The following is a 25752-nucleotide window of genomic DNA, read 5'->3' on the forward strand; positions in this document are numbered from 1 at the left end:
CACGCATTTTGTGGCACGGTCTCTGTGGATTACTCTCCATGCAGCCAGAGACAGTATCGCATTTGTCTAGACCGGGCCCTTGTCTAGACCGGGCCCTTGTCTAAACCGGGCACTTATCTAGACCGGGCACTTGTCTAGACCGGGCACTTGTCTAGACCGGGCACTTGTCTAGACCGGGCCCTTGTCTAAACCGGGCACTTGTCTAGACCGGGCACTTGTCTAGACCGGGCCCTTGTCTAAACCGGGCCCTTGTCTAAACCGGGCACTTGTCTAGACCGGGCCCTTGTCTAGACCGGGCACTTGTCTAGACCGGGCCCTTGTCTAAACCGGGCACTTGTCTAGACCGGGCACTTGTCTAGACCGGGCCCTTGTCTAGACCGGGCACTTGTCTAGACCGGGCCCTTGTCTAGACCGGGCACTTGTCTAAACCGGGCCCTTGTCTAAACCGGGCACTTGTCTAGACCGGGCCCTTGTCTAGACCGGGCACTTGTCTAGACCGGGCCCTTGTCTAAACCGGGCCCTTGTCTAAACCGGGCCCTTGTCTAAACCGGGCCCTTGTCTAAACCGGGCACTTGTCTAGACGGGGCACGTGCGTGCGTACGCGTGCGCCATCGTGCGCATGTTGATTTTGTACACCCACATCAGACGCAATCCAGATACGCAGGTTGAAATATCAAAATAATCTCTGAACCAACTATATTAATTTAGGGACAGGTCGAAACACATGAAACATTCATGGACATTTAGCTTGCTGTTGCTAGCTAATTTGTTCTGGGATACAGTATATATATGCATTATAAGGTTTAATATTGTTCGACAGTTCTTTTCTAGTCTCTGCTTCTTATAAGAAATGGTCTGAGAGATGTGTGAGTTATTGCAGACAAAACAGGGTGTCTGTGAGTAAGCGCCTCAAGGCTAAAAGAGATTCACAGACACAGAACCCTGCAGGGGAGTGAAAGAGATAAGAGACAAGTCAGACATACCACTATAAAGCAACTTGGGGAGTGGAAAATGACTGCTGAGCCCTTAGAAAACACTTGAACTATTGTCTCTCCTGCAAGTTTGTATAACTGGATATGCATGGGCTTGGTCTCATGAGAAGAAGGTGTTGACGTAGGCAGTTACATCACTAGGGGTTGACTGCAAGCATATTAAAGCAACTTTAACCTTTTTTATGTTGCAGAACTTACTGGGAAACATGCATGCTATGTTCCCGTTGTCAACTTCTGTCTAAAATTGCATTAATAAAGGTTTTTGATTGATTTACTTAAATATATTGTCTGATTGCTGATTTCACCAATAAGCAAATGATTGACAAGGAACCTACCCCAACAGTTGAACAAGGCATTGCCTGTATAGATAAAACAACAAAAAATACTTGGCTTGAGACTGGATATGAAAGAAAACTTGTGACTCGACTAGAATGCACGGCATGGACTTGACTCGAGACTCGACCCGTTCTACTTGGGACTCGACTTGAGACTTGGACCTTTTTACTTGAGACCTGCTTGTGATTCGAATAATAGTGACGTGGTCCCGCCTCTGCTTTTTTATCTTGGCAGTGAGAAACGATTAGAGATTAAATATTGAGTTGCATCCCACGCTTGGGAAAATACTTGAAACAGAAGATTATTTTCTCACAGAGAGCTGGCTGCGAGGAGGAGACAGTTGGTTTTAATAGTGACATCTGAGAGTGTTTCTCACTGTTCAGCGCCAGCATATCCCTGGTCAACACAGAGCATTCAGCCCTACCAACAGCTGCCTCCACACCTGACCAATCCCAGAGCTCGATGGAGCATTCAGCCCTACCAACAGCTGCCTCCACACCTGACCAATCCCAGAGCTCGATGGAGCATTCAGCCCTACCAACAGCTGCCTCCACACCTGACCAATCCCAGTGCTCGTTGGAGCATTCAGCCCTACCAACAGCTGCCTCCACACCTGACCAATCCCAGTGCTCCTTGGAGCATTCAGCCCTACCAACAGCTGCCTCCACACCTGACCAAAGTTACCACTAACTCTATGTAGACCAGATATAATGGTTATTTATCTTCATATATACAATGTTATCATGACAAATGACAAGTTACTACTGGTCAATTAATTAAAGATGACACTCCATATGAAGAATCACCTCGTTATAATAAACTTCATTTTTATTTTTTTATTTGGTCAGATGAAAATAATAAAATATAAATAACATTTACTAATTTTTTCATATGAAAATACTTTATATTGATTAAGGAAAACTCCACCCAAAAACTATATTTTGGCAAAATGCATCATACCGGCTGTATTTCGATATTTTGAAAGTTATATATCTTGAAAAAGTGATTAGTGACATACAAAACATTTTGGGACTATATCAACAACGGACTAATGAAACAAATACTAAAAGATCGTTTTTGAGAGGAATTTTCCTTTAAGTTCACATCTCCACTTTTTATTACAAACATTACATTTGAATGTAAGGCGACCAAACCAAGCTGACATAATGAGGAGTGCTATGTTGTATCCATTTATCGTAAAAGCTTTGGCTAATAAGTGACAGTACTAAACAGAACACCAGAATGACACCAAATCATTCCATTGGGAATAGTATATATTAAACTATTGCACTTTTCGACCCCACATAAAATACCTCCCATATCCAAAGTGAACATGGAGGATAAAGAGCAGTTAGTAAACACTGTCCTTAAAACTAACACCCAGTCCTCAATAATGGACTTCCTGTAACCAAACCGCATGTTTGATCCAAGCCAACACTCATTGTGACATCTGGTTGTTTTCAGTGGGCTTGAAACGTGAGAAAATGTTGTTTTTTAAACAGGAAAAAAAGGGAACTAACTTAGGTATTAGCATATTGCAAAACATTTTCTACTGTTTCGTTCCAACTAGTACTCTCTATCTTCCTCTCCTCCTTCAATTATTACACTCACATCTTCACATTGTGCTCCAAACAGGTCCAGCTCAGAGGAGAGAAAAACAACATGGAAAAAGAATAGAAAGAGAAACAAACAGCCAATCACAGCCTGAGCTCTGTAGACTAGTCCTGTGGTGACGGATGAGAGGTGATGAGGGGCGGAGCCAGGGCATGCTGGGCGGAGACTAATGAGAACGGCGTTACATGGTGGGGGGGGGGGGGGGGGGGAGACTCAGGCAGCATGTAGCTGATCTTAGCAGCGTTTGGTCTTCAGTACATTGAGGCCCCTCTGGTTCTTGGCCTTGAAGGCCATAACGAAGTGATGTGGGGCGATCTTCCCCTTCCCATCCTCGTCCGCTGAGCCCATGAAGATGTAGTTGAGGCCTAGTGAGATCACAAAGAAAGAGGCTGAATGCAGTGAACGGCAGGGACATTCAGGAAGGTAGCACATCAGTGTCTACTCAGGTAGCCTAGTGGTTAGAGTGTTGGGCCAGTAACCGAAAGGTTGCTGGATTGAATCCCTGACCTGACAAGATAAAAATCTGTTGTTCTGCCCTTGAGCAAGGCAGTTAACCCACTGTTCCCCTCCGGGCGCTGTGGATGTCAATTAATGCAGCCCCCTGCACCTCTCTGATTCAGAGGGGTTGGGTTAAATGCAGAAGACACATTTCAGTTGAAGGCATTCAGTTGTACAAATGACTAGGTATCCCCCTTTATCCTCTGGGTTCCATATACAGTGTGTTTATAAACATATACAGTGTGTTTATAAACATATACTGTTTGTGGGTTTATATTCACGTTATGGATCAACGGCTGAGGGAAGGTACTGATCTTTTTCGACAGTGAGTTTTGCCGCTTACCTCAGACTTTGGTCAAACTCCTTCAGATGAGCTTGAAGGTGGAATACAGCAATGGAGGCAAACTCAGAGCCATACACAAGATAGTCTGTGGAAACACCTGCAACTGGGGTCTAGCGTTCCTATCACAGGAGGTTGGTGGCACTTTATTTGGGGAGGACGGGCTCGTGGTAATGGCTGGAGTGGTATCAGTGGAATGGTATCAAATACTTCAAACATGGTTTCCATGTGTTTGATGCCATTCCATTTGCTCCATTCCAGCCATTATTATGAGCCGTCCTCCCCTCAGCAGCCTCCACTGGTTCTTAATTATCTTGTATATTTGGGACTCTCCTCTGTTACATGCATTTTTCACACTCAGTGCCACACTTCAAAGTCACGTGAAACTGTGTCAGTATTACTCATTTATAGAATTTGAACTGAAAGAAAAACACATTGGCTCGATGGTGCTATTCATTAGAAATTTGCAACTTATATCTACAGGCCACATTATGGTTCTTTCATTATTTACCTTAACTGGCGTTAGTGTGTAATCCTAACCTTTAACCTTTAGGTCTTAACTGTATGCTAAATAACCTACACAGCAATCACCTAATGCTTTTGGGAACAGGCAGAAAAGAAAGTTTACATCGATCCACAGAGGCAAAAAGGGACAATGTCGGAGTTGAATTCAATAAGAGGAAAAGCTGTGAAATGGAGAGTTGAAAATAAAGACAAAAGAAGGCCAGAACAGTCATGTTTGGGAATTATTTGGTGAAGTGGGAAAAGATTATTATAGCAGTGCCGGCTATGTTATGTGTGATGATGCGAGGCGCTGTACAAATTCCACAGTCACAAGACAGGAACTTCAAACAGGCCTTTGGCACATCAAGGCAACTGTAGCCTACAGTTCAGATGGGTTAAATGGAAACTGAAGTCTGAACACTGACTGAGGTCTATAACCTCTCACATAGCCTTCATATTAACTCCTGCAGAATTAAGCAAATGATACACCAATTGTAGGCAACATTTTGTCTCAGGAACAGGAGTGGAGAAATAGGATTTCTTTCTTTCAGCATCTTGATAGAATGAAAATGCTCAGTTAGATACTGTCTGTAGAGCTGCTGTCTTTATCAGCATCATAACAGCTGATAGTATTTCAACCACAGTTAGATACTGTCTGTAGAGCTGCTGTCTTTACCAGCATCATAACAGCTGATAGTATTTCAACCACAGTTAGATACTGTCTGTAGAGGTGCTGTCTTTATCAGCATCATAACAGCTGATAGTATTTCAACCACAGTTAGATACTGTCTGTAGAGCTGCTGTCTTTACCAGCATCATAACAGCTGATAGTATTTCAACCACAGTTAGATACTGTCTGTAGAGCTGCTGTCTTTACCAGCATCATAACAGCTGATAGTATTTCAACCACAGTTAGATACTGTCTGTAGAGGTGCTGTCTTTATCAGCATCATAACAGCTGATAGTATTTCAACCACAGTTAGATACTGTCTGTAGAGGTGCTGTCTTTATCAGCATCATAACAGCTGATAGTATTTCAACCACAGTTAGATACTGTCTGTAGAGGTGCTGTCTTTATCAGCATCATAACAGCTGATAGTATTTCAACCACAGTTAGATACTGTCTGTAGAGGTGCTGTCTTTATCAGCATCATAACAGCTGATAGTATTTCAACCACAGCTAGATACTGTCTGTAGAGCTGCTGTCTTTACCAGCATCATAACAGCTGATAGTATTTCAACCACAGTTAGATACTGTCTGTAGAGGTGCTGTCTTTATCAGCATCATAACAGCTGATAGTATTTCAACCACAGTTAGATACTGTCTGTAGAGGTGCTGTCTTTATCAGCATCATAACAGCTGATAGTATTTCAACCACAGCTAGATACTGTCTGTAGAGCTGCTGTCTTTACCAGCATCATAACAGCTGATAGTATTTCAACCACAGTTAGATACTGTCTGTAGAGGTGCTGTCTTTATCAGCATCATAACAGCTGATAGTATTTCAACCACAGTTAGATACTGTCTGTAGAGGTGCTGTCTTTATCAGCATCATAACAGCTGATAGTATTTCAACCACAGTTAGATACTGTCTGTAGAGGTGCTGTCTTTATCAGCATCATAACAGCTGATAGTATTTCAACCACAGTTAGATACTGTCTGTAGAGGTGCTGTCTTTATCAGCATCATAACAGCTGATAGAATTTCAACCACAGTTAGATACTGTCTGTAGAGGTGCTGTCTTTATCAGCATCATAACAGCTGATCGTATTTCAACCACAGTTAGATACTGTCTGTAGAGGTGCTGTCTTTATCAGCATCATAACAGCTGATATTATTCCAACCACAGTTAGATACTGTCTGTAGAGGTGCTGTCTTTATCAGCATCATAACAGCTGATCGTATTTCAACCACAGTTAGATACTGTCTGTAGAGGTGCTGTCTTTATCAGCATCATAACAGCTGATAGTATTTCAACCACAGTTAGATACTGTCTGTAGAGGTGCTGTCTTTATCAGCATCATAACAGCTGATAGTATTTCAACCACAGTTAGATACTGTCTGTAGAGGTGCTGTCTTTATCAGCATCATAACAGCTGATAGTATTTCAACCACATAAAATATTCATCCAGGCTGAACTGAAATCTTATCAGGAACATGTTGGGTCGTTTCCACAGCTTTCTATTTCCTGACAACTGGTCAAACTGATGTCATTTCCTGTTTTTTTGTTGTTGTTGAGATATTGCATTTTCTCCCCGGTCCCTAAACGTCATTGCTACGAGAAAGAAGCAGAGACGACAGAAAAAACGGTACCAATGTCAACTAGATTGAAGCATTCATTCAATCGATTTGTGACATTATTTTGGTGAGCGAGAGTTTATTTAGTCTTCTAGGGCAACATGTAACGACAGAAAAGAGGCGCAATGTATCGAATTATAAACAACTCGACTAATAAATACCAAAATGTCTTAAATTATAAGCAGAAACCTGTGTTTATGAGGCAAAAAATCATCTTCTCTGACTGTAGCCTACAGCACGTTTTCTATATTAGTTAGGTTATGGGTGGGTGTGGGCCTCAGATTTGACACTTTATCTCATGTAGTCGGGTAGTTGCGGATAGGTTATTACCAATTGCGGGTCGGTGCGGGTGAACAAACAGCTGACCCGCACACCATAATGCATATCATGGTGAATGTCTATCATGGACTAATACCTGGTGCTATCATGCATATCATGGTGAATGTCTGTTACTAAACCAAGCCAAACTGATGAATATATCCAGGGGAGAGTGAGCCCCAGAGTCCCCTAGTAGTGGTCCACATAGCTCTGGTCCTGGGCTTTACGAGCAGTTCGAGCCTTCTTCAAGCCCATAGACAATATAAAACCATTTGAGCCGCACATAACGCCCTGGACCAGAGCTGTGGCTCGTTGTTGTACTATTACTCACCTCGTCTGATGAACGGACACTTCTTGCAGAGGACGATGATCTTGGTGCTCATGGTTTTGCCGGCCTGCTGGATGTCCAGGTTGCTTTCTTTGTAGACGTTGATGATGGAGATGGTGGCGTACACGCTGCCTCCTCGCACCGCCGCCGTGATGACAGTTCCTGTTATCACTGTCACAGAAACACAGGGAGTTTAGAGGGCTGGGATTGGTGTGCTGAACATAACCACAGGGAGTTCAGAGGAATGGGATTGGTGTGCTGAACAGAACCACAGGGAGTTTAGAGGGCTGGGATTGGTGTGCTGAACAGAACCACAGGGAGTTCAGAGGACTGGGATTGGTGTGCTGAACAGAACCACAGGGAGTTCAGAGGACTGGGATTGGTGTGCTGAACAGAACCACAGGGAGTTCAGAGGACTGGGATTGGTGTGCTGAACAGAACCACAGGGAGTTCAGAGGACTGGGATTGGTGTGCTGAACAGAACCACAGGGAGTTCAGAGGACTGGGATTGGTGTGCTGAACAGAACCACAGGGAGTTCAGAGGACTGGGATTGGTGTGCTGAACAGAACCACAGGGAGTTCAGAGGACTGGGATTGGTGTGCTGAACAGAACCACAGGGGCTCAACAAAACCCGCTTTCGATTTATAGTCTGAAAACTGTGTTATCGTCATGAAACGGTGAAGCATAACTCGACAATATTAAGTCGTAGGATCAAGATTGAATACCTTTCAATACGAATACTGTGATGCTGGGACGTTTTCAGCCATGGAAGCCTTCATCAAAATGTACTGGTTGAATAGAACATAATGAAACCCATGTGTAAACAGGAAGTAAAAGACGTGTCAGTCGAGTTGTCTGTTAGGTCCTTTTGTGTCTAGCCTAGTCATTCGAACGTGTGATGTAACGCTCTTGGCTTGATATGACTGCAGACTGTCTGCCAATGTATTATACAAGAACATTTTCCACCAACACCACATTACTGGGATTCACTGACAGCCAGTGAGCCAGAACCCTTTTCCATGCAAATCTGACCTAATCTCCCTGAGAAAAAAGCATGAATAAAATAGCTGTCTCATTCCATCAACATCTGTTCAGAGAAAAAAATAACGAATAGAGGTAGTCTAAAGGACGGGGCAGCAAACTGAGGTCTTGGAGAATGTTGGCTGAATCAACACTTTCTGTTAGCAACACTTTTCCTTCAGTCAGGCTCTGTTTACTCTGTGAGAAGAGAACTGTGTCTGTCCCACGCAAATTCACTGCCCTCTCAGAAAACACTCAAGGAAGCTTCTGTGACACGCTGAAACAACCCAGAAGACCAAGGGTAGTGTGTCGTGATGGAGGGGACCATGACAACATGGGTTTGTTGTGGGAGGGATGGTTCATATGGACTGGGATTAATGTTGGGAGGATTTTCTGTCACCCCCATTGCTGCTACCCTCTGTTTATTATGTATGCATCGTCACCTCACCCCTGCCTACATGTACAAATGACCTCGACTAACCTGTACCCCCGCATATTGACTCGGTACCTGTATCCCCTGTATACAGCCTCGTTATTGTTATTTTATCGTGTTACTTTTTATTATTTTTTACTTTAGTTTTTTTGGTAAATATTTTCTTAACTTTTCTTGAACTGCACTGAGGGTTAAGGGCTTGTAAGTAAGCATTTCACGGTAAGGTCTACACTATTCCACGCATGTGACAAATGAAGTTTGATTTGATTTTACTGACACACACACACGCACACACACACACACACACACACACACACACACACACACACACACACACACACACACACACACACACACACACACACACACACACACACACACACACACACACACACACACACACACACACACACACACACCCAAGGTACACACTGTTGACCTGTTGTTGTCTGTTCCTGTAGCTAAGTATTTGTGACAGTAGTACTGGCAGCTTTAGGTAGGGCAGCCATAGTAATAGATGTAGCATTAGCTGTGGGAAAATAGTATTTATCTTACCGAAGTCACTGGTACAGTAGTTGCTCTCAACGGTTCCACTTCTTTTGCATTTCTGCTGGCACAGACCTACAGAGTACTTCAGAGCTGGGGAGACATAGAGAAAAAAAGAGAACACAGTCCCTTAATTCACATTCTTCCACATTCAGGTGATGCTAGCAGGTGGGATTTGGGTTTATTTTATTTCACCTCGAGACAATTCAGGGAATGCATTGAAATCAAACATAGGCTAATTAATTAGTATAAACACGTCCCATTGAAAACTGTAAGTAACTTAGAATCCTACCAGTGGAGGCTCCTCAGAGGAGGAAAGGGAGGACCATCTTCCTCAGTGAATTTCAGAAAATTTAAATAGTGAAACATTTTGAGATAAAACTACAGTTAAATATATTCAAGTCACCAAATAATTGATTAAAACACACTATTTTGCGATGAAGGTCTACAGTACCCTTAACAGCAGTCTGTAAGGTAGCACCTTGGTGTCGCCGGAGGACAGCTAGCTTCCGTCCTCCTCTGGGTACACTGACTTCAATACAAAATGTGTCAATGGTGGTGGCTGTGTGTAGCGGTTAGCGGTCATGATATGAAGGCTTGGAAAGTTTTTTTTTGCCTGTTCACAGACAGCTGATGTGTTGTGCACTGAGGTCCACAAGCGAAGGGAAAAGGTGAGAGGAGGAGAGTGCGTAGATAGATAGGAGAAGGAATTATATATACAACCAGCTGTTTGTATGTGGCTGCTATGAAAGTGAACTGTGTTTGCATGTGATCAGGGGTGTAATCATTGTCCCGATTCTGTTGAAAAACGTTTCTTAAACGGAATGAAATGGGGATAAACATACCTGAATTTGTCCAATAGAAACTCTTGTTTGCAACTGTTGGACTAATGATTACACCATAGATCAGCTAGATGCAGGCAAGATTGTGAAATTATCTCGACCTGTGTGCACCTACGTTGTAAACTTTCATTCATAGGCTAGGTTGTCGCAACCTCATGATGGGTACAGGGAAAATGTAGTATTATGAAGTAGCCTAAACCTATCAATGTTACATTGAGTTGGGTGAATGGAATATGAATGACAGTCATCCAATATGCTGTTCATAATTAATTTTTTATCCTCCCTCATCTTAAACGGCACCGACCACCACTGAATCCTACATAACGGTTCACATTATTATTTTAACCTTTATTAAGTAATAATAATATTAATAAAAACAATCAAATAATGATGTACTGTTCATGCTCAAAGTATAGGTGTGCCGCCCCAGCAGGTAGCCTAGTGGTTAGAGCTATTGGACTCGTAACCAAAAGTTTGCTAGATCAAATCCCTGAGCTGACAAGATAAAAAGCTGTTGTTCTGCCCCTGAACAAGGCCACTGTTCCTAGGCCATCATCATAAATAAGAACTTGTTCTTAAAGGACCCCAATAAGAAGAAACCCCTTAAAGGACCCCAATAAGAAGAAACCCCTTAAAGGACCCCAATAAGAAGAAACCCCTTAAAGGACCCCAATAAGAAGAAACCCCTTAAAGGAACCCAATAAGAAGAAACCCCTTAAAGGAACCCAATAAGAAGAAACCCCTTAAAGGACTCCAATAAGAAGAAACCCAATAGGGGGTGCTGTTAGCACTTTGTAATAATTATGTTCCCAAATTAAACTGCCTCGTACTCAATTCTTGCTCTTACAATATGCATATTAGTATTACTATTGGATAGAAAACACTCTCTATTTTCTAAAACCGTTTGAATTATATCTGTGAGTGAAACAGAACTGGACTTAGAGCAATTTTCCTATGTGGAGGTGAGAATGCAGAATTCTGCAAGCTGCTCTGAGATCTGTTTATAAATCTGCCTGTCTTCTATTGGTTGAGATGCACTGCATACGCCTTCCCCTGGATGTTAGCGAATAGTGAGACTTGAAATGGAGTCTCTACGCAGATCTGAAAGGTTATAAATAGCTTGGCAAGGAAGTGTCTGGTCTTTTCCCTCTTCGCTCTGACGCACGGAGGACCTTGGCATATCGTACTAGAACCTTCGGTTATAGCTCTTAGAAATATCCGGCTGTGTTTTTATTCGATATAGGCATTAAAGACATCATAATGTTGTTATTTTAAACCGAATTATATCAGTTTATGTCAGTATATTGCGATTTTCGGGTATTTATTTTTGTGGCGTTCTAGGGAGTTGGGTATCTCTGGCTCACATGCTAATGTTTACTGCTAATTGCAACGTTGAAGACGACATTCTACAACCGAGCAACGATTCTTTTGGACAAAGGACACCTTTCCCAAGATTCTGATGGGAGTTCATCAAAAAGTAAGAACTATTTATGCTGTTAATTCGTTGTTCTGTTGAAAAATGTAAAATGCATAAGCCGCCATTAATTTCAGTGCAGCCTCGCTTTAACGCACGCTGTATGTTGTAGTAACGTTAATTTTAAAAATGTAACACAGCGATTGCATTAAGAACTAATTTATCTTTCATTTGCTGTCCAACCTGTATTTTTTTGTCAAGTTTATGATTATTTATCGATTAGAATAGGTGCCTCTCCCAAGATTTCTCCCGACATTTTCTTGGCAGCTTGGCTACTTTTCTCATTGTATAACCACGATTTGTGCCGCTAAATATGCACATTTCCGAACAAACTCTATATGCATTGTGTAAGATGATGTTATAGGACTGTCATCTGAAGAATTCTGAGCAGGTCAGTGAAAAAATTAATATATTTTGGTGGTTTATACGTTATCGCTATTTTTGGCTTGAATCAATGCTGTTGTGTGGTTTGCTATTGTGGTAAGCTAATATAACGCTATATTGTGTTTTCGCTGTAAAACACTTAGAAAATCTGAAATATTGGCTGGATTCACAAGATCTGTGTCTTTCATTTGCTGTACGCTGTGTATTTTTCATAAATGTTTTATGACGAGTATTTAGTTAATACACGATGGTCTCTGTAGTTATTCTAGTTGCTTTGGTGAGAGTTGTGATGGTGGCTGCAATGGTAAACTATGATTTATACCTGAAATATGCACATTTTTATAACAAAACATATGCTATACAATAAATATGTTATCAGACTGTCATCTGATGAAGTTGTTTCTTGGTTAGTGGCTATTTATATCTTTATTTGGTCGAAATTGTGATAGCTACCTATGCAGGAAAAAAATGGTGGAGTAAAAAAAGTGGTGTCTTTTGCTAACGTGGTTAGCTAATAGATTTACATATTGTGTCTTCCCTGTAAAACATTTTAAAAATCAGAAATGATGGCTGGATTCACAAGATGTGTATCTTTCATCTGGTGTCTTGGACTTGTGATTTAATGATATTTAGATGCTACTATTTACTTGTGACGCTATGCTAGGCTATGCTAGTCAGCTTTTTTACTGATGGGGGTGCTCCCGGATCCGGGATTGGGAGGAATTAGAGGTTAACTGCCTTGCCTAGTTAAATAAAGATAAAACAAAAAATTGGTTACTGCTGGCTACCATCTGTTTTTACAATCAAAGCTACTATGGTAGTGTATAGTGAAGACTAGAAAATGACTCTCCAACCACTGTCCAAATGTTATTTTTTACTGGTGGAGAACAAAACAGCTGAAAGATAAGACAATCTGAGGCAGTCATCACAGGGCCCAGATGACATCATGGTGGGGGGCTGCCAAGGCAATCATCTGACTAGGGATTTGATATTGTGAGTACTGGCCTCATTGAAAGAAAAACAATAAAGGGTTGTGTGTGCGCCCAAAAAACATTCCTTACCCCAGGATATTTCAACTGGTGACTATCATTCCTTACCCCAGGATATTTCAACTAGTAACTATCATTCCTTACCCCAGGATACTTCAACTGGTGACTGTCATTCCTTAATCCAGGATACTTCAACTGGGGACTGTCATTCCTTAATCCAGGATACTACAACTGGTGACTGTCATTCCTTAATCCAGGATACTTCAACTGGTGACTGTCATTCCTTAATCCAGGATACTTCAACTAGTAACTATCATTCCTTAACTCAGGATACTTCAACTGGTGACTGTCATTCCTTAACTCAGGATACTTCAACTGGTGACTGTCATTCCTTACCCCAGGATACCACAACTGGGGACTATCATTCCTTACCCCAGGATACTTCAACTATTAACTATCATTCCTTAACTCAGGATACTTCAACTGGTGACTATCATTCCTTACCCCAGGATACTTCAGCTGGTGACTATCATTCCTTAACCGAGGATACTTCAACTAGTAACTATCATTCCTTAACTCAGGATACTTCAACTGGTGACTATCATTCCTTACCCCAGGATACTTCAACTGGTGACTATCATTTCTTACCCCAGGATACGTCAACTGGTGACTATCATTCCTTAACCCAGGATACTTCAACTGGTGACTATCATTCCTTAACCCAGGATACGTCAACTGGTGACTATCATTCCTTAACCCAGGATACTTCAACTGGTGACTATCATTCCTTACCCCAGGATACTTCAACTGGTGACTATCATTCCTTACCCCAGGATACTTCAACTGGTGACTATCATTCCTTACCCCAGGATACTTCAACTGGTGACTATCATTCCTTACCCCAGGATACTTCAACTGGTGACTATCATTCCTTAACCCAGGATACTTCAACTGGTGACTATCATTCCTTAACCCAGGATACTTCAACTGGTGACTATCATTCCTTACCCCAGGATAATTCAACTGGTGACTATCATTCCTTACCCCAGGATACTTCAACTGGTGACTATCATTCCTTACCCCAGGATACTTCAACTGGTGACTATCATTCCTTACCTCAGGATACTTCAACTAGTGACTGTCATTCCTTAACTCAGGATACTTCAACTAGTGACTGTCATTCCTTAACTCAGGATACTTCAACTGGTGACTATCATTCCTTACCCCAGGATACTTCAACTGGTGACTGTCATTCCTTAACTCAGGATACTTCAACTGATGACTGTCATTCCTTACCCCAGGATACTTCAACTGGTGACTCTCATTCCTTACCCCAGGATACTTCAACTGGTGACTCTCATTCCATACCCCAGGATACTTCAACTGGTGACTATCATTCCATACCCCAGGATACTTCAACTGGTGACTCTCATTCCATACCCCAGGATACTTCAACTGGTGACTATCATTCCTTACCTCAGGATACTTAAACTGGTGACTATAATTCCTTACCCCAGGATAATTAAACTGGTGACTATCATTCCTTACCCCAGGATACTTCAACTGGTGACTCTCATTCCTTACCCCAGGATACTTCAACTGGTGACTCTCATTCCTTACCCCAGGATACTTCAACTGGTGACTATCATTCCATACCCCAGGATACTTCAACTGGTGACTATCATTCCATACCCCAGGATACTTCAACTGGTGACTATACAGGAGAATAAAGAAAAAGGAGCACTCTGTTGCTGCATAAATCTGGAAGAAACAAACAATTCGCTTAAGTTCCGGCATGTAGCACCTTCATCAGAACCTGTGTGTGTGTGTGTGTGTGTGTGTGTGTGTGTGTGTGTGTGTGTGTGTGTGTGTGTGTGTGTGTGTGTGTGTGTGTGTGTGTGTGTGTGTGTGTGTGTGTGTGTGTGTGTGTGTCCACAAACAACCATGAACATGTGCCTTTAGGAGGTTTGTTATGAACAGAGTCAACAGGATGTAGGAAGTTTGTTATGTACAGAGTCAACAGGATGTAGGAGGTTTGTTATGTACAGAGTCAACAGGATGTAGGAAGTTTGTTATGTACAGAGTCAACAGGATGTAGGAAGTTTGTTATGTACAGAGTCAACAGGATGTAGGAGGTTTGTTATGTACAGAGTCAACAGGATGTAGGAAGTTTGTTATGTACAGAGTCAACAGGATGTAGGAGGTTTGTTATGTACACAGTCAACAGGATTTAGGAGGTTTGTTATGTACAGAGTCAACAGGATGTAGGAGGTTTGTTATGTACAGAGTCAACAGGATGTAGGAGGTTTGTTATGTACAGAGTCAACAGGATGTAGGAGGTTTGTTATGTACAGAGTCAACAGGATGTAGGAAGTTTGTTATGTACAGAGTCAACAGGATGTAGGAGGTTTGTTATGTACAGAGTCAACAGGATGTAGGAGGTTTGTTATGTACAGAGTCAACAGGATGTAGGAGGTTTGTTATGTACAGAGTCAACAGGATGTAGGAGGTTTGTTATGTACAGAGTCAACAGGATGTAGGAGGTTTGTTATGTACAGAGTCAACAGGATGTAGGAGGTTTGTTATGTACAGAGTCAACAGGATGTAGGAGGTTTGTTATGTAAGAGTCAACAGGATGTAGGAGGTTTGTTATGTACAGAGTCAACAGGATGTAGGAGGTTTGTTATGTACAGAGTCAACAGGATGTAGGAGGTTTGTTATGTACAGAGTCAACAGGATTTAGGGCTCCAGGACATCTAGTTTGTCTCTCAGTAAGAAGGAACAGGGTGTCTCTTTGGGGTGTTTACTTGTCCCCCTTCCCCTTAGCTCTGTCCTAGTTGACAAATCACAGATGTAAAAAGACTAGAAGAAAGTGATAACATGTAGGGGACTGATGGTATGACTGGCTTCCAATCTACAAAGAGATGAACTGCCATCCAGCCTTGGTGTGTGCTCCATTGCCTTTCATCCTGGGCAACAGCCACTACCACAGTAGATCTGATTTAGGACCAGGCTAATACCACAGTAGATCTGATCTGGGACCAGGTTAATACCACAGTAGATCTGATATGGGACCAGGTTAATACCACAGTAGATCTGATCTGGGACCAGGTTAATACCACAGTGGATCTGATCTAGGACCAGGCTAATACCACAGTGGGTCTGATTTGGGACCAGGCTAATACCACAGTCGATCTGATCTGGGACCAGGTTAATACCACAGTAGATCTGATCTAGGACCAGGCTAATACCACAGTAGATCTGATCTAGGACCAGGTTAATACCACATTAGTTTTTTGGTAAAAGCTGCAGCTACTCTTCCTGGGGTTCCACACAAAACATGAAACATGACATAATACAGAACATTTATAGACAAGAACAGCTCAAGGACAGAACTACATAATTTTTTTATAAAGGAACACGTAGCCTACATATCAATGCATACACACAAACTATCAAGGTCAAATAGAGGAGAGGCATTGTGCCATGAGGTGTTGCTTTATCTGTTTTTTGAAACCAGGTATGCTGTTTATTTGAGCAATGTGAGATTGTTAAGGGTTTCAGTGACTTCATTAGCTGTGGTTGCAGATGGGACCAGGCTGGTTGAATCATCAGCATACATGGACACACATGCCTTCTTTAATGCCAGTGGCATGTCATTGGTAAAAATAGAAAAGAGTAGAGGGCCTAGAGAGCTGCCCTGCGGTACACCACACTTTACATGTTTGACATTAGAGAAGCTCCCATTAAATAAAACCATTTGAGTTCTATTAGATAGATATCTCTGAATCCACAGTATGGCAGAGGTTGAAAAGCCATAACACATACGTTTTTTCAACAGCAGGTAATGTTCAATAATATCAAAGGCTGCACTGAAATCTAACAGTACAGCTCCCACAATCTTCTTATTATCAATTTCTCTATAAGCATGCTGAAAGTGTGTTGTTAATTTGTTTACAGAGAAATAGCATTGTATTTGGTCAAACACAATTTTTTCCAACAGTTTGCTAAGAGCTGGCAGCAAGCTTATAGGTCTGCTGTTAGAACCAGTAAACGCCGCTTTACCAGATCTGATCTGGGAGCAGGCTAATGCCACAGTAGAACTTCAGGCCACACATGTGTAACAACAAGACTGTGATGTGATGGACAAGGGGACATATATCTCCTGCTTGGATTAAACAGAGAAAAGAGAGCTACCTACGTATGGGTCTGGTGGTAACTGCTGGGGTGGTGGTGGTCAGTGGTACCGGGGTGGTGGAGAACTTCTTAGGTCTGAACTTGTAGTGGCCGATGAACCCGTCTGCAGTCAAACTGAGGTCTGAGAGGAACTGGATCAGGAGCTGGTTACCTTCAGAGAACACTGGACTGAAGGGGGGCAGAGAAAGAGAGAGATCACATAGGCTAATTAATATATTGTGCACAGGTTTATCAGTAAATCAGGCATTATGTCACGATCGTCATAATAAGCGGACCAAGGCGCAGCGGGATATGAAGACATCTTCTTTTATTAAAGATGACGAAACACGAAACGAACACTTTTACAAAACAAAACAACAAACGATCGTGAAGCTATAGACGTAAGTGCACACACAAGCTACAAACGTACAACATAGACAATTACCCACATTAACCTAATGCCTATGGCTGCCTTAAATATGGCTCCCAATCAGACAATGAATGACAGCTGTCTCTGAGAACCCTTCAGGCAACCATAGACTTACCTAGACAACTACACTAGACACTGCCCCATACACATACAACACCCCTAGACACTACAAAAACACATACATTCCCCATGTCACACCCTGACCTAACTAAAATAATAAAGAAAACAAAGATAACTAAGGCCAGGGCGTGACAGTACCCCCCCCCAAAGATGCGGACTCCGGCCGCAAAACCTGACACAGAAAGGGGAGGGTCCGGGGTGGGCCCCATCATGGCGGCGGCTCGGGTGCGGGACGTGGCCCCCACTCCACCATTGTCAATACCCGCTTTGGTAGCCTCCTCCAAATGGCCATCCTCCAAATTAACCCCACTGGATTAAGGGGCAGCACCGGACTAAGGGGCAGCACCGGACTAAGGGGCAGCTCCGGACTGAGGGGCAGCTCCGGACTGAGGGGCAGCTCCGGACTGAGGGGCAGCTCCGGACTGAGGGGCAGCTCCGGACTGAGGGGCAGCACCGGACTGGATGGCGGATCCTGGCTGGCTGACGGCTCTGGCGGATCCTGGCTGGCTGACGGCTCTGGCGGATCCTGGCTGGCTGACGGCTCTGGCGGATCCTGGCTGGCTGACGGCTCTGGCGGATCCTGGCTGGCTGACGGCTCTGGCGGGTCATGGCTGGCTGACGGCTCTGGCGGGTCATGGCTGGCTGGCGGCTCTGGCGGGTCATGGCTGGCTGACGGCTCTGGCGGGTCATGGCTGGCTGACGGCTCTGGCGGGTCATGGCTGGCGGACGGCTCTGGCTGGTCATGGCTGGCGGACGGCTCTGGCTGGTCATGGCTGGCGGACGGCTCTGGCTGGTCATGGCTGGCGGACGGCTCTGGCTGGTCATGGCTGGCGGACGGCTCTGGCTGGTCATGGCTGGCGGACGGCTCTGGCTGGTCATGGCTGGCTCTGACGGCTCTGGCTGGTCATGGCTGGCGGACGGCTCTGGCTGGTCATGGCTGGCGGACGGCTCTGGCTGGTCATGGCTGGCGGACGGCTCTGGCTGGTCATGGCTGGCGGACGGCTCTGGCTGGTCATGGCTGGCGGACGGCTCTGGCTGGTCCTGGCTGGCGGACGGCTCTGGCTGGTCCTGGCTGGCGGACGGCTCTGGCTGGTCCTGGCTGGCGGACGGCTCTGGCTGGTCCTGGCTGGCGGACGGCTCTGGCTGGTCCTGGCTGGCGGACGGCTCTGGCTGCTCCTGGCTGGCGGACGGCTCTGGCTGCTCCTGTCTGGCGGACGGCTCTGGCTGCTCCTGTCTGGCGGACGGCTCTGGCTGCTCCTGTCTGGCGGACGGCTCTGGCTGCTCCTGTCTGGCGGACGGCTCTGGCTGCTCCTGTCTGGCGGACGGCTCTGGCTGCTCCTGTCTGGCGGACGGCTCTGGCTGCTCCTGTCTGGCGGACGGCTCTGGCTGCTCCTGTCTGGCGGACGGCTCTGGCTGCTCCTGTCTGGCGGAAGGCTCTGGCTGCTCCTGTCTGGCGGAAGGCTCTGGCTGCTCCTGTCTGGCGGAAGGCTCTGGCTGCTCCTGTCTGGCGGAAGGCTCTGGCTGCTCCTGTCTGGCGGAAGGCTCTGGCTGCTCCTGTCTGGCGGAAGGCTCTGGCTGCTCCTGTCTGGCGGACGGCTCTAGCGGCTCCTGTCTGGCGGACGGCTCTAGCGGCTCATGGCAGACGGGCGGCTTTGCAGGCTCAGTACAGACGGGCGGCTTTGAAGGCTCAGTACAGACGGGCGGCTTTGAAGGCTCAGTACAGACGGGCAGTTCATGCGACGCTTGGCAGACGGACAGTTCAGACGGTGTTGGGCAGACGGGCAGTTCAGGCGCCGCTGGGCAGACGGGCAGTTCAGGCGCCGCTGGGCAGACGGGCAGTTCAGGCGCCGCTGGGCAGACGGGCAGTTCAGGCGCCGCTGGGCAGACGGCAGACTCTGGCCGGCTGAGACACACTGTAGGCCTCATGCGTGGTACCGGAACTGGAGGTACCGGGCTAAGGACACGCACCTTCAGGCTAGTGCGGGGAGCAGGAACAGGGCACACTGAGTTCTCGAGGCGCACTATAGGACTGGTGCGTGGTACCGGGACTGGTGGTACCGGGCTGAGGGCACGCACCTCAGGGCGAGTGCGGGGAGAAGGATCAGTGCGTACAGGGCTCTGGAGACGCACATGAGGCTTGGTGCGTGGTGTAGGCACTGGTGGTAATGGGCTGGAGACACGCACCTCAAGGCTAGTGCGGGGAGCAGGAACAGTGCGTACAGGGCTCTGGAGACGCACATTAGACCTAGTGCGTGGTGCCGGAACTGGTGGTACCGGGCTGGGGACACGCATCTCAGGATGAGTGCAAGAAGCAGTAACAGGACACACCGGGTTGTGAAGGTGTACTGGAGACCTGGTGTGTATAGCCGGCATCAAATCTTCCGGAACTTTAACACAAGTTTCAGGCTGAGTACGAGGAACTGACACAGGTGGCATCGGACAGCTAACACGCTCCTCAGGGAAAATGCCATGCATACTCTGCCAAATCAACAGCTCTCTCTCTTCACTCTCCTCCAATTTCGTCAACAACTCCTCGAATGTCTCATAATCTCCCCTTCGTTCACTCTCCTCCAATCTGTCCAATAACTCCTCGACAATCTCAGACTCACCCCTCAACTTCGCCGACTGCTCCAAGTGCCCCCCCCCAAGAATTTTTTTGGGCTGTCTCTCGGGCTTCCTACCGTGTCGCCGTGCTGCCTCCATCTCTGCCTTGGGGCGGTGATATTCCCCTGGCTGTGCCCAGGGTCCTCTCCCGTCTAGGATTTCCTCCCATGTCCAGAAATCCTGCGATCGCTGCTGTTGCTTTTTATTCCGCCGCTTGGTCCTTTGTTGGTGGGTAATTCTGTCACGATCGTCATAATAAGCGGACCAAGGCGCAGCGGGATATGAAGACATCTTCTTTTATTAAAGATGACGAAACACTAAACGAACACTTTTACAAAACAAAACAACAAACGATCGTGAAGCTATAGACGTAAGTGCACACACATGCTACAAACGTACAACATAGACAATTACCCACATTAACCTAATGCCTATGGCTGCCTTAAATATGGCTCCCAATCAGAGACAATGAATGACAGCTGTCTCTGATTGAGAACCCTTCAGGCAACCATAGACTTACCTAGACAACTACACTAGACACTGCCCCATACACATACAACACCCCTAGACACTACAAAAACACATACATTCCCCATGTCACACCCTGACCTAACTAAAATAATAAAGAAAACAAAGATAACTAAGGCCAGGGCGTGACACATTAGTAGATGTATTATCTATCCTGTTTACTATCTATCCTGATTGCCTAGTCACTTTTACCCCTACTTACATGGAATATTACCTCAATTATCCCAACAACCTCATACCCCTGCACATTGACTTAGTACTGGTCCTCCTTGTATATAGTCTCATTATTGTTATTTTATTCTGTTACTGTTTCCTTTTTTATTTTTGGGGTAATTTTGTTCTTACTTTTGAACTCTGCATTGTTGGGAAAAGGGCTCGTAAGCATTTCACTGTAAAGTCTACACCTGTTGTATTTGGTGCATTTGACAAATCCAATGTGAATTGATTTGTTGATCAAGATCAACACGATAAGCGGTAGCTACATTAGCAGGATAAATGCATAGTAGAAACAGGTGTGTGACGTACGCTGGAGGGCTATCGCCACAGTACTTCCCGATCCTCTTGGCATCGTTGATCTCTGGCCCGTTGAAAATGGCCACGTAGTCGTAGCGACAGTAGTTGTCTCTTTCCACATCGAACTTCTCAAACTTCACCTCAATGATCTGTGTTAGTGGACAGGTTACATAGAACACAGGTTACATAGAACACAGGTTACATAGAACACAGGTTACATAGAACACAGGTTACATAGAACACAGGTTACATAGAACACAGGTTACATAGAACACATGTTACATAGAACACAGGTTACATAGAACACAGGTTACATAGAACACAGGTTACATAGAACACATGTTATATAGAACACAGGTTATATAGAACAAAGGTTATATAGAACACAGGTTACATAGAACACAGGTTACATAGAACACAGGTTACATAGAACACAGGTTATATAGAACAGAGGTTATATAGAACACAGGTTACATAGAACACAGGTTACATAGAACACAGGTGACATAGAACACAGGTTACATAGAACACAGGTTACATAGAACACAGGTTATATAGAACACAGGTTACATAGAACACAGGTTACATAGAACACAGGTTACATAGAATACAGGTTATATAGAACACAGGTTACATAGAACACAGGTTACATTGAACACATTACATTCAGCCCACATTCTAAAGGTGTATTACACTGTGCAGCACTAAACAAGAGCAAACCACAAAGCAATGAAAATCTCAAACGATCTCAATCACTCTCAATGGTGTCATTCGTCAAGTTGAACTGTGAGTAGCAGTAGTATTTGTTAGGATCCCCAATGAACTACTGCTGGGGCATCTGATAGTAACGCTCACCTGGTTCTTAGGAGCCACTATGTGCCATGAGCAGGTGACCCCAGCGGGGTAGTCCTTCTCAGGCCAGTTAGGGGTTTTAATTGACCCGAACGGTTTATCCAGACGCCCTCCACAGTACTGGTCCCCTGGTGGGTGCAAAGTCAAAGCACAACGTTTAGTTCTAGTCCCTGGCAGATAGTACTGCTTCACATGCTGTTACTTTAAAGAACCACTGAACATCCTCCAGTGACTGTTCCTTTATGTGCAAAATATATCTTCCTCTTTAACGTCAAAGGACGGAATGTTGTGCATGAAATAATTCTATAATGAGTCCTTCTAGAATGTTCTAATCAGTAGGCTAACTCTCATCTCATGCTTCCTTTGTGATTACGAGTAACTAAAAAAGACAGTTGTCTGTCTCTATGCTTTGGTCCCCTGCTGGAATGTGTTGTTAACAGGAAGTCCACACGCTAGGCAAGCCATCACACATCGGAGAAAGAACACGTCAGCCTACCACACAAGCTGCTTGGACTGGCAAGAGATCTGTGGATCTTTAAAAACCCCCGTTGGATCTCCTGTAACATGCAGTTTAGTGACTAACAGTGTTTCCACTACAGCTGAGCTCCCATACTCATGGCTGGCAGACGACGGCGAGTGCAATTTGTCTGAGTAACTAAAATAGACATTGAACCAATGGAAGAGGGCTGTGTGGTGCTTTTCAGTTTTAACCAGTCGCAGGAACGGGGAGACAGAGCAACCACAGTCTATATGCTCCAGCATCAGGTGTGTGAAGAACCACAGTCTATCTGCTCCAGCATCATCAGGTGAGTGAAGAACCACAGTCTATCTGCTCCAGCATCAGGTGAGTGAAGAACCACAGTCTATCTGCTCCAGCATCAGGTGTGTGAGGAACCACAGTCTATCTAAACTGACAGACCCAGAGACATTCTAGCTGTCAGCTACTGTAGAGGTACGGAGACAGAGAGAAGGTAGACAACCAACCATTCAAATTCCACAAACTCATTCAGGGAGACGTCACCGGGTGAGAAGAGGACGGGACGGCGCTGACCTGTCTGCCTCTAGAGCACTCCGTCCGGAAAAACAAGCCGTGACAAATTCCTCGTCATACTGTGAAATGTGTCGAGACGTTCCTGTTTTTCATTCACCTCGTCCTCGAGCAAGCTTTAAGTCAATAGGTCTCGTCTTAACTACATAAGAAGTCTGAACTTTATCTTACCAAGTTTCACTGTTCCTTCCACTCATTTGCTGTTGTATGACCTGCTATCCGTTGGGAGTGATTTATCAAGCTACAACTGCCTTTTCTTTCTCAGATGTAAATAATTCCCCTCTCAGAAATGTCCATCTGGGTATTGTATCATTACTAGGGGCAGCTAGAGGAGGTTAAGAGGCCCGTGAATTAGCTTGTTAGAATGTGACCTTTGGCCCTAAACACACAAACACTCACTGACATCGGATGTCTTTACGATGTGTCACGATGTGTCAGAGAAGAGTCACGGCTAGGACTCAGCCTCTAAGGCTCTGCTGAACATGCTTGGGTAGAGCCTGGATACAGATGACTACAGTGTTCCCTACACACTACACCTAGGGCTACAACAGCTTAGAGATGGCACAGCCCCTCTTCAACCCACACAGTGGTTCCTGGCCCGGGAGGTAGCCTAGACAACCGGTGACCCGCCTGCAAATGGCGGGTCACCGGTTAGAATCTCAAGTCCAATAGGAAAAAATAGGATCCTAAATAGGATCCTAGATCCGTCTCCTGCCACGTAAACCCTTAAAAATGACTATAGTATTATTCTATTCTTCGTCTATATTCTATTCTGCTTACCTCTCTCGTGCGGCTCGGCAGCCGAGTACACCGCCAGGAAGCCACTCCCAGCCGTGTTGGCATCAGACACCATCTGAATTAGCATCTTGTTGCCGGTGGAGACCAAGGCGCCTGGCCTGAAGGTCCCACAGAAGCGGCCCAGCCTCTGGCCACTCGCATGGCCGCTGTACACATCTATGTAGTCATAGCGACACAGGTTGTCACTCTCCAGGTCAATGAAGCGGAAGGACAGGACTACCACTTTACCCTCAGGGACCTGAGACGACATACAATCACATACAGTATACAGTACAATCTAGACAATCACATAAGGGGCCTATCTGACAACTCAATATAATAGAAAACAGATCTTCCTCTGATATACAATGAATGAACCTATATGAATCTCTTCCCCTTTTAAATACACCAAACTGCAATCAACAGTCAAAGCATTCCAAGTCTAAATCTAGCAAGGATACACATGTTATTAACAAGTAAGAAACGTACAGTTTTTCTTTAATTACAGGACTTTGCTGTTGGTGATTATTTCCTTGATTTACCGTTTATTCATTCCAGCCATGTGACCAGACTGCATGTTGAAAATACCAAACAGGCAGCTCAAAATGCCTGAGGGGTGCTGTGGCCACTAGCCAAATACCAGACTACCAATTACACAGTTAGGATTTGTGGATTGGTATACCATTGAAGTGTATTACAAGAATCATTGCATAATTTTTGTTCACTGATATTGCTTCTCATTTTGTCTGACATGGCGCTGGTAAACCTAATAGCCTTCAGTAGCTAATTAGGAACACACTAAGTTGATAACTGTTAAACATGGATCATGTATTTACAGTAGGCTACAAGTATGTTTGGCTCACCGTGATTCTCCAAACACATTTGGTATTTGGGGGATACACCCCTGGATATCCCGGGCTCCCAACGACCCCAGAATCATCCGTTATATTGCCTCCGCATGTAAACGTTGGTCTGGAAACATGAGAAAAAAATATTTGTGACACTTCTCATTTCTAATACAAATGTCTATCATGGAATCTTTGAAAGGAGAAAAAACCTAGGCGTAAAGGTATTGATGGTGTTTATTATGGGATGTCTCGGCAATGCGCCTGTGTGCGTCCTCATGCCCACAGCGCACACTGCAGATTACTCCAAAATAATAACTCCCCGGTGGTGATGATGATAAATGATGATGATGATTGATGCGGTTCCTTCATCATTGTGCTGTAGACTAACGTATCATTGACAACTCGTGATAAGGCTTTGTACAGTAGGCTAGTGCTACACGGTTGTTTTTCCTGACTAATAGCCTAACACAGCCCAAAAAACTATAGATTGTTAGATTAAAGTGAAGGGAAAAGGTAACCTGCCTCCGTCGTGACCCCAGTAGAGACTGCGCGCAGACCTCTGTCAAAGACAGGACACCCCAAGCGCAAAAAATACTGCATATTCTCCACATTGTCGGGTGAACGGACCAGGCACCAGTTCGCATGTTTTCGCTCCGTGGCATGAATGACATTCAGTGGCTCGAGCGGTGGGGAAAAGTACTCAGGAAAGTTCCTGGAGGGAGTTTCGCAGGCTGCAAGCTGGAACACAGACTGAATATAGCATTTGTTCTGCGTGGTAGGAGGGAGCAATCGGCAGGCAGCTGCCTTTTTCCAAAACCTGGTATCAAAGACGCACTGGGAGTATTGGGGTGGGAGGAGTATGGGGGGAGTGGGGGACTCTTGCTTTAGTTTAATACCACACCTGGCAGAATAATTTACCTTCGAAAGAATAATGTGAA

At 44.8% G+C, this 25752-nt stretch overlaps 1 protein-coding gene across 1 annotated transcript; it reads right to left on the minus strand.

The window, feature by feature from the left end:
* Positions 1–3153: 3153 nt before the first annotated feature.
* On the minus strand, positions 3154–24969 carry LOC120038351 (procollagen C-endopeptidase enhancer 2-like; the record flags this gene model as incomplete). The annotated part of the gene is made up of 8 exons (XM_038984135.1): positions 3154–3307; positions 7233–7400; positions 9239–9322; positions 17120–17283; positions 21302–21438; positions 22145–22269; positions 23970–24225; positions 24830–24969. Coding segments are annotated over 8 exons (1205 nt in total), but the record flags the coding sequence as incomplete, so codon positions are not given.
* Positions 24970–25752: the final 783 nt, after the last annotated feature.

The sequence above is a fragment of the Salvelinus namaycush genome, unplaced genomic scaffold (assembly GCF_016432855.1).
Source record: "Salvelinus namaycush isolate Seneca unplaced genomic scaffold, SaNama_1.0 Scaffold2148, whole genome shotgun sequence".
Lineage (NCBI taxonomy): Eukaryota > Metazoa > Chordata > Actinopteri > Salmoniformes > Salmonidae > Salvelinus > Salvelinus namaycush.